Source organism: Sardina pilchardus, chromosome 19 (genome assembly GCF_963854185.1).
Source record: "Sardina pilchardus chromosome 19, fSarPil1.1, whole genome shotgun sequence".
In the NCBI taxonomy this organism is placed as follows: Eukaryota; Metazoa; Chordata; class Actinopteri; order Clupeiformes; family Clupeidae; genus Sardina; species Sardina pilchardus.
The window spans coordinates 3,897,253-3,907,633 of NC_085012.1; the positions used below are offsets into that span (position 1 = coordinate 3,897,253).

The 10,381-nt window shown below is 42.0% G+C and overlaps 1 protein-coding gene across 1 annotated transcript; it reads left to right on the top strand.

Moving 5' to 3' along the window:
* Positions 1-349: 349 nt before the first annotated feature.
* Positions 350-9,483, top strand: LOC134066515 (uncharacterized). Its single transcript, XM_062521875.1, has 6 exons — positions 350-395; positions 709-862; positions 960-1,120; positions 1,303-1,506; positions 3,512-3,693; positions 3,946-9,483. Exons 1-6 carry the CDS (start codon positions 350-352, stop codon positions 9,481-9,483), a joined length of 6,285 nt encoding a protein of 2,094 aa, XP_062377859.1.
* Positions 9,484-10,381: the final 898 nt, after the last annotated feature.

The following is a 10,381-nucleotide window of genomic DNA, read 5'->3' on the forward strand; positions in this document are numbered from 1 at the left end:
TTAGTGCAAAACATATTGATAAGGATTTTCCATGGAAGTGATTGTATTGTATTACTCAGTTTCTCTTTTACTTCTGCCTACTTGCAACTTATGCAATGAGGCACTACATGGAAGTGATTTGGAAGGGCAGAGATACAAGGAAGGGTACTTAAAGCTTCCCTGACTCAACAGATACGTGCAGAAACAAGTAAGGTCCAACTGGAGGAAGTTTTTTTCAAAGGAATTTTCCAAAGGATTTTTTTCAATGGAATTGGCCTCTGATTAATTATTATCCCAACAGAATATAAGACACAGGAGGCACAGCAGAGACATGAAGGAACACACAGAGCTTCATGCTTTCTTCAGCAACATGGATGACATTGCTGTAGTTGGGATTGGGTGCAATTTCCCAGGGGGTGAGAAAACAAATTATCAAATGATGATGATGATTAGGATTATTGTTGTGATTTCTTTACAGAATTGTTGTTGGATATATAATACATTTTTATCATCATTCTCTTCAGTTTTTTCATAGTTTGTTCTTCTATTGTGTTAAGAGACTGTTGGTGCTAGTTCCTATACTGTTTGCCAGTTGTCATATTGTAGCTTGAGAGTTGTGTACATTAGGTTCAGCTGTTCAATTATATCATGAATCATGAGGCTTTTTCCAAAACTGTATCACTGATTTCACACAAGTCCCACATCCTCATTTCACTATCATTTTATTAGGTGAGGGCCTTGACAACTTCTGGAAGGTTCTAGTGGAAGGAAAGAATTGTGCAGTAGAGATTCCAGATGAGAGATTCGACTGTTCCCAGTGGTATGATCCAGATGACAACAAACCTGGGAAGATACGGACCAAGAGGGCTGCCCTTATAAATGGGTATGTTTTTAATGTGACAATTACATTTTAGAAATGATTTAAATATGTGTTTGCTGTAAACACTGACCTGTGCGTGTGCATGTGTGTTTGAACACAGATTTAATGAGTTTGACAACAAGTTCTTCGGCATCACGGATGCTGAGGCTGACCAGATGGATCCTCAGCACAAGATGCTGCTGCAGTGTTCCTACAGAGCCCTGGAGGATGCTGGGATTCCCATGGAGAAGGCCAGTGGCACCAGAACAGGGGTTTATATAGGTAACATCTTATACTCAACTTCTCTCACAATATAGCAGTTTAAGTCTGGTTAACGCTGACTATAGAAATAATATTCATTTAAAATATACTTACAGTATTTATTTAGAGGCAAGACCTACATGATTGATAAGAAATGGAAGGTCTTACATTGCATCAGTTTACTGTTACCTTTTCTTTTTTAGGACTCATGAACAAGGACTATGAGATCCGTACTAGCAGCAACAAAAACGCCATAACCCACTATTACGCCACGGGTACGGCTATGAGTGTGGCAGCCAACAGGATCTCCTACACTTTCAATCTGACTGGGCCTTCATTTGCTCTGGACAGTGCCTGCTCCTCCTCCTTAGTAGCCCTGCACTCTGCCTGCCAAGGCATCAGACAAGGTAAAAGCAAACTGTGTATACTAATGGATATTTCCTGCTGTCATATTAACTGATACTAACAATAGTCATGGCGATAGTCCTTGAGCTAGACCTCCTTACTTTGGTCCACTAGTACTGTATGAGGAGAACAACTCTCATAGTGTTTTTTGGCGAAGTGTAGGTGTTTTTTTTAGGTTTAATCATCCTATTTATGTTTATTAGGCCTATATGCCTAGATGCAGGGTTTGAAGAGACTTGGTAGGCAGATGTAGTGTAAACGTTAATAAAGCTAGAGCTTTTCTTGGCAACTAACAAATTGAAGAATGCTACATCCAAGTTGATGAGTGCAGGATAGGCTACAGTCATTCGGTTAGTCTGTGCTTTATCAGGCCAAGGGTAAGCTACTCAATCTGTTGATTCATGCTATACATACGGATCTGTTGATTCATGCTATACTGTACATACGGATCTGTTGATTCATTCTATACATACGGATCTGTTGATTCATGCTATACATACGGATACTTCAAGGCTCTACCCTCAGGCTACTCTGCAGTGGCTTCACGATGTAGCGATGCTTTGTTTTTACTCCATGCCGGCACTGATGGAGGGAGTGATCGCCATCACCCCTTGATTGACAGCATAATCAAAACACAGCCTATAGGCCTACCTTGATTTTGCTACATTTCTTCATCGATGCGGTTAATATGGTATTAATATTCACACCAAATTCATCACTCAAACATGTCAGCCATGAATTTATGGACCTTGCTTTGTGCACTGTGCACAGGCATGTTGGAACAGGAAGGGGCCATCCCTGACCTGGGCTTGGTCCCTTAGTCCCAGTGAAAGGAACTCTGAATGCTTCAGCATTAATCAAGAGATTTTGGACAATTCCATTCTCCCAACTTTGTAGATTGTTTGTTTGGGGATGCCCTAGGCGGGGTAAACCCTGCCTGAGATTTGGATTTCACCCTGCTGCTCAGGCTGGAAACTTACAGATCTATCTCTCCTGCTTCCTGTCCACATTCTCTGGGTCCAATCTCAAACTATCTAAAAGGCACACCCGGATTGTTGGTGTGATTGGTTGAAGGACTATCCAGAAGGGTAGTCATTTGAACTATATCACGCCTCTTGTGCAGGAGAAATAAAGTGCAGACTCCCCAGAGTAAGAGTTTAGTATGGTGATAGCCAGACAAGGGAAGCCCCCCTCCTACAGAAAATCAATATGAAAATGATTCCCCTTAGATGGTACCAACCAACACCTCTGGTCAAGGATTAACGCATATTAATACTAACTAGGCTTCTATTACCAACTAACCACTACTAACTTAAACTGTTGTTTGTTATGTTGCATGTGTTCGTAAGGTGGAGAAAGAATAAGACATGTAAAACAGTGTTAAAGGGATAGTTCGGGTTTTAAGACACGAAGTTATATGGGTTCCCTGTCAGCAACGTTGTGCATCAGCAATGACTTACCCCCCGACAGCGTCCTGTGAGCCGAGATCCAGCCGGTTTTTGATGCTGAAGAAAGTAGTCCGGCAAGTTTCTGGGGTCACGAAAGTAAAGTGTTTTTCTTCTCAAAACCATACATGTTCAAAAGAGTGATATATTTGCACCACAAAAACGTTGTCCAGGAAAAATTCAAACCTCGTTATCTTGGCACTATTTTTCTCGATTCCTATCACTGCGCGCTACTGACAGCTGGACAACGTTTTTGTGGTGCAAATATATCACTCTTTTCAACGCATATGGTTTTGAGAAGAAAAACACTTTACTTTCGTGACCCCAGAAACTTGCCGGACTACTTTCTTCAGCATCAAAAACGATAAAAAAACGGCTGGATCTCGGCTCACAGGACGCTGTCGGGGGGTAAGTCAGTGCTGATGCACAACGTTGCTGACAGGGAACCCATATAACTTTGTGTCTTAAAACCCGAACTATCCCTTTAATGTGTCACATTAAGTCCATGTTAAACCTTTGAAGGCCTCTTATATTATGTTAACTATTTTGTGTCATCCTACAGGTGACTGTGAGATGGCTCTGTGTGGAGGCGTCAGCTGCATCTTTGAACCAACACTCTTTGTGGCTCTCAGCAAAGCCAAAATGATCTCGCCTGATGGCATGAGCAAACCTTTCTCCAATAAAGCAGATGGATATGGCAGAGGGGAGGGATGTGGCATTGTCCTTTTAAAACCTCTGAAAAGGGTAATGCAAACAAATTTTTATTTATCTTTTTTATTTTTTTTAAACAAGGCTTTATTAACAGATATGTGTGTATATAAACACTGCATCAAGTAATAACTCATGGTCATGAATCTTAAGATAATATGATCATTAATATCATACTGTAAAGACAATGTGGTATCAGTGTAAAATTAGAATAAAATGTAATGCAATCAATACCATCGTTATCTAAAGTACTGACTGTATTTGAAATATTGTCCATACATTTCACAGGCTTTAATGGATTCTGATCACATATGGGGCATTATCAGCAAAACAGCCGTGAACCAAGATGGCCGCACAGTCACTCCAATCACCAAGCCATCCATGACTCAACAGGAGGAGCTTCTCAGCAGAATCTACTCTACAGAGAAAGACCTGACTAGTGTCCAGTACGTAGAGGCTCATGGGACTGGAACACCAGTAGGTGACCCAATTGAAGCAGGAAGCATATCAAAGGTCATTGCCAAATCAAGACCAGCAGGATCAGGGCAGATTTATATGGGCTCAGTTAAAGGAAACATTGGGCACACTGAATCAGCAGCAGGGGTGGCAGGACTGATTAAGGTTCTCCTAATGATGAAACATGAAACAATTGTGCCCTCAGTGTTCTACACAGAGGATGGAGCTAGCATTGATGCTAAAGCCCTGAATGTAATCGTACCTACCCAGCCACAAAAATGGATAGCCACAAGTACTGGAAGGGCTGCAGGGATAAACAACTTTGGTTTTGGGGGGACCAATGCCCATGTTATCATCAAAGAGTATAGTCAACCGAACAATTCAGAACGAGAGGTTCAGAAATCTCAGCACATGTTTGTGCTCTCAGCAGCATCAGAAAAATCTCTTACCAGCATGATTGCTGATATGGCTGAACAGCTGAGCAAGGAGACAACAGCTGACTTACAAACGCTTGCATACACGTCAGCGTGTAAGAGAAGTCATGCAAAACACAAATACAGGAAGGTGTTCAGAGCCTCATCATTGACAGAGTTAGAGGGACAGCTTAAGTCTAGTCTTGATAAAAAGATAATCCCCTCCAAATCAGATCCCAGATTGGTGTTTGTTTTCTGTGGTAATGGTGTTACCTACCGAGGGATGTGCAGTCAGCTCCTCAAGAAAGAGCCTGTTTTCAGACAAAAGATGAAAGAGATTGAGATCATCTTCCAACGCTACCATGATTTGTGCATAGTAGACGCACTCGAAAATGACACAGACGAGGAACTTGATTTCTCAAAACCAGATGTTGTCCAGCCACTGTTGTTTGCTGTTCAGGTGGCCATTGTTGCTCTCCTAAAGCACTGGGGTGTAAAACCAGATGCTGTTCTTGGGCACTCTGTAGGAGAGGTTGCTGCAGCTCATTGCTCAGGTCTGTTGTCACTTGAGGATGCTGTCAAGGTCATCCATTACCGCAGTGTACTGCAGAACAAGGTCACTGGTGGGAAGATGCTGGTTGTCGGGAACATGGCTGTAACAGATGTCATTCAATACCTTCCTTCTTTCTCGGGGAAGATTTGTTTGGCAGCCCATAATAGTCCCACATCTTGCACTCTTTCTGGTGATGCAGAATCCATTTTGGCTCTGCACCAAACTCTAAGCAGTTCAGCAAACAGCAAGACTCTGTTTCTTCATGTCTTGGATGTCCCTGCTGCATACCACAGCCAGATGATGAACCCAATTCTATCAGAGGTAGAGAGCAGCATAGGCACTTTGGAGGAAAATGAAATGGATGTAGAGTTGTACTCAACTCTTTCAGGCAAAATAGCTAGTAGTCATGATTTCTGCACTGGCTCATACTGGTCCAAGAACATCCGTGAGCCTGTTGAATTTGAAAAAGCTTTGACAGCAGCAGCTAAAGATAAGAAGAATGTTGTGTTTGTTGAGATTGGTCCCAGACGAGCTTTGCACAGAAACATCATGGAAACACTTGGGAATGACACTACTGTCCTGTCTTCAGCACAGCCTGAAAAAGATCATGAGACATTGCTTACTACTTTTAGTAAGCTGTTTGAGTTGGGTCTCAATGTCAACTGGCATAACTTCTATAGGGGCAAACAGATCATACCATCATCACTTCCAAGGTATCAGTTTGACTGTGTTAGAAAACCCATCACCATTTCACATGCACCAGAAGTCACAGCAAGAAACCACCCTGTCCTTAAACAGACAGGGGGAAGAGCCAATGAGTTTATCTGTGATTTATCAGCAGAGGAGCTGTCATATTTAGAACAACACAAAAACAGCGGAATCCCCATAATTCCTGGAGCTTTATACGTTGACATGGGCCTGGCAGCTTATATGGCACATGCCAAACCAAAGGCACCTCTCAACACTCTGCAGCTAAGCATCAACTTCTTGAGTCCATTTCTGCTGACCAAGCGTCAACCTGAGCTGAAGGTGACACTTGAACCAGATGAGCATGAGACTCTTTTTAAGATTCATTCCAGCAGCACAGTCTTTGCTTCAGGAAGCATAGAATGTAAAAGAGGGCAAATGGCAGAGGAGCAAAACATCTCATTAGACTGCTTGTCTAAGAGATGCACATCTGTTGTTAAATCTGATGATCTGTACAGGAAACTAAACATGGGAGGGTTTCAGTATGGTGGTGTCTTCAAGAACAAAGGAGACATTTTTTGTGGGGAGGAATTCAGGGAAGCATATTCTGCTGTGACTGTTCCAGAAGAGTTGCTTAGTCAAGTACATGACTTTTGCATCCATCCAGTTATTCTGGATTACCTTCTGCAAATGACACTCATCACAAGTTCCCAGGGGAATGTAACTAGACCTGGCTTTCCAGCAGCAATTGGGAGCTTAGTTGTCTTTGAACCCCTGCAAGATGAAATGATCATATATGTGCGTGCAACAGATATGACAAGCGATCACTTTGAGGTTTGTGGCTGCTTTACAGACAAAAAAGGTAGAGTTCTTGTTGAGGTGAAACATTTAATTGTCAAGTACGTTGGAAGTGTTTCCCGTGTTGTTGATGAGTACTTCTTTCACAATGACTGCAACATCATTTCAGAGGGTGTGGAGCAAACCTTTCCAGGAACTGCATTGGTCTTTTCAGATCATAATGCCATTTCAGCGGCATTGAAACCATACTTGAGTACAGGCTCAAAATATATTTCCTCAAAATATACAGACAAAGTGTTGAAACAGGGACTGGCTTCATTTTTTTCCAAGATGAACATTTCAGATGTGAGGAAAAAATACACAGACATTTTGTTTCTGTGGGGAAATCAAGACCTCTCTCCTCTGACAGTTGATGATGTCTTGACAAACATGGTAAATTGTTGTGAACAATTACGGCAAATAGTTTTAGAGCTAAGGAAGATGAATTACTCAAACTCTGTCAGAGTAGTGACCTATCGATCTTCAGAGCTCACAGCGGACCATATCAGTTCAGGGTTTGTGCTTTCAGGCATGACAAGAGCATGTGCAGCTGAAATATCTGAATTCACATTTCAGCTGATTGACATCGGCTCCGTCTCAGCTGAGGACATTAGAGCCCTTAATCACATCTTGACTTCCTACCCCAGCAGCGAATACCCAGAGTTGGTGGTGAAAGATGGTCAGATTATCCAGCCACAAATTGCTCACACCCCAATGATCACCTTCAACCAAGAGAAGAGGGATCACTGTTCACAAGCAAAGTCCTTCACTTTGCAGACAGCAAACCCTTTTGAAATTATCGGCTTATCTGCAATTCCCTCTGACGAGGAAGTTGGACAGATACTAGAGAATAATGTTGAGGTTCAGGTTGGTAAAGTTTGTGTCCATTCCTCAGACTACTATCCAGTCAGTGTTTCTGACCATAACTTTGGTCAAACAATGTACTGGAACAAACATACAAATCAGAACCACAAGCTCCTGGCTCTTGACTTCAGTGGTATAGTCACAGCGGTGGGGAAGGGTGTGAGAAAATTAAAAGTGGGAGACCACATTGCTGCCTGCTACCCTGTAGCTGCATCCTCCAAAGTTGTAGTACCAGAGGAAGTTTGCTACAAAACAAAGAAAATTCCATTTTTGCGAGACCTCCCATGTGTTTCATACTATGTAGTGGCTTGGATGATACTCCGCTCAACTTTGCCAAAACTGAAATGGGAGGGCAAGTTGGGCATCCTCTCCTCTGTCCCTGACTCGGGCTTGGTGAAAGCCCTCACTCTGATTGCAAATAAGTCTGGATGGAATGCTTTTGTTACAACTGAGCTGAGTGAGGCCCTGCAAGATCTGAACAAATTTGATGCACTTGTCGTACTGCCTCCATTTGACAAATCCCTATTTGTCAAAGCATGTACTGTTGCTGGGATTAAGAATATTGTTGTTGTTTGTGACAGAAAGCTCTCATCTTCTGTCTCCCAAAACATTCTTGGAGTAGAACATGATGCTTGCATTCAGACCATTGTGACATCTAGCATCTTGACTAAAGGCTCTATCAGAGCAAACCAGCCACAGATATACAAATGGCTGAAGGCCTTGCATCTTGACAAAAAGTTGTTATCTTTCCCAACTATCACTTTTCAGAGGGGCACGACTGGAAGCATTGACCTTTTGCCCTTCGATGAGCCAGAGTCTTATTTCAGTGTCAAAACAATGCCAGTGGTGGCACTAAGTGAAAGCAGTGGTAAGCATGCAGTCTCTGACATTTCACTGCTACCAAGAGAACAGAAGCTCTTCAACAAGAACTGTGTGTACATTGTGACTGGTGGCCTCACTGGGCTGGGGTTTGAGACAGTGAAGTTCATTGCTGAGAGAGGTGGAGGGTACATTGTCATTCTCTCCAGGAGGAGTCCCAGCTCTGAGATGCAACAGGAGATTGATGCTGTGAAGCAGCAGTGTGGGGCAGTGATTGCCAGCGTGCAGTGTGACATTGCCGTCACTGAACAGGTCACAAAGGCCATCCTTAACATTGAGGAAATATTTCCCTCCTATCCAATCAAGGGGGTATTTCACAGTGCAGTTGTACTTCATGATGCTCTCATGGGAAGCCTTGACCAGTCCCTCTATGAGAAGGTTCTGAAACCTAAAGTGAATGGAGCACTTAATCTGCATAATGCCACTAAGCACTGCAAGCTAGAGTACTTTGTGTGCTACTCATCTATCTCTGCTTTTATTGGCAATGCATCCCAGACAAACTATGCAGCTGCTAATTCTTTTCTTGACACCTTCTGTCATTATAGAAGGAATCTCGGACTTGCAGCGCAGTCCATCAACTGGGGGGCTTTGAACCTTGGCCTTCTGTTGAACCAAGACCATCTGCAAAAGTTTCTAGAGGCCAAAGGCATGATGGTGATGGAGAGTCCGGAAATCAACCAGAGCTTAGAGCAGTGCCTTCTTTTGAACAAACCTCAACAGGTTATTTGCAAGTTCAATTACAAAACTATGTATCACCATGGTTTTACACAAAATCCCTCTCTCTCTAAACGTTTGCTGACGCTGGTTCAGGGTGAACTGAAAGATTTTGAAAAGTCTGATCCACAGGCTGCACATGACGAACTGCCTTCTTCCCCACATGAGTTTGTCAGGACCATACTCAGTGAGACCTTAGGTGTTGAGTATGATGAGCTGAATGATGAGACATTCCTCTCAGCTCTGGGTGTAGACTCCATGTTAGGCATGACTCTGCAGAATCTTATCTTCCAGGGCAGAGGTGTAAACATCCCTCTTGTCAACTTACTGGATCCTAACTCTACTGTTGCTACCCTGGCAGCCTTACTGATGGAACATACAACAGAGGATCATGAAGACAGTAATGATAATACTTCATTATAGATCACAGATGTAGCGCAGATGGTGTGTTTCAGGCTAATAGAAGAGGAGTGCACAACAAAAGCTTTTGACAAACAGATTGTAAAAAAAGAGTATAAAATATATCCTCAAGCTCAACTATTTGTGTGAGGTAAATATGTACACAATGCTATTTTAATCATTATGGTAATGGTTATGGATATGATATTTTGCAGACGCTTTTGCTCAAAGTGACATACGGGATATGAACATTACGTTATTTAAAATTAATAGTTTGAAATAAATGGGAAGAAAATGCACAATCATTAATATCATTACCTTATTTATCATGTTTCATAGTAATATTAATGGCATTATTTGGTGTGGTGTTATGTTATATCCCTCCTAATCAAATGTACAGTATCAATGAAAAAGCATGTCAATAAAATATATACCACTGAGAAATGCATCTGACCCTTTTAATATGTGCCATTCCAGAAGATGTGTATGGAAAGAGTTTTTGGAAAATGCTGGGAAACATCACTTAGTACCTAAATATGGCAGCATAAAGCCTGCCATAAAGTGGGTATAGGGAAAAGTGAATTTGTGGGAAGGAATTGAAAGTGACAGGATAAAACTTGGTATACTATTTTTACTATTTAACACACACAATGAATAACCAACTACTAATAATAACTTGGGCTAAACATGTATTGTTAGAGAAACCTATGATCTTCCTCCAGCCCACAAAGGCTCAGTCAATGAACTCAACCTGTAGATGGCAGAAGCAAATGTGCAAATTGGCTTCCTCAAGCCACAATGTAAGTATTGTGCCACAAGATGGCAATGTTTCAGTAGCATTAATGTGCTTGACCATCTTCTGCATTTTTACAGAATACTTTATTATAGAGTAGCAAAGAATACATTAAACTCTGCACATATG

Excerpts from the sequence above, each read along its gene's own strand:
- LOC134066515 (XM_062521875.1), top strand. The coding sequence starts at position 350 with ATGGATGACATTGCTGTAGTTGGGATTGGGTGCAATTTCCCAGGGG. Across the intron at positions 396-708 it reads TGGGTGCAATTTCCCAGGGG|GTGAGGGCCTTGACAACTTC; the intron begins GTGAGAAAACAA and ends TCATTTTATTAG. Across the intron at positions 863-959 it reads AGGGCTGCCCTTATAAATGG|ATTTAATGAGTTTGACAACA; the intron begins GTATGTTTTTAA and ends GTTTGAACACAG.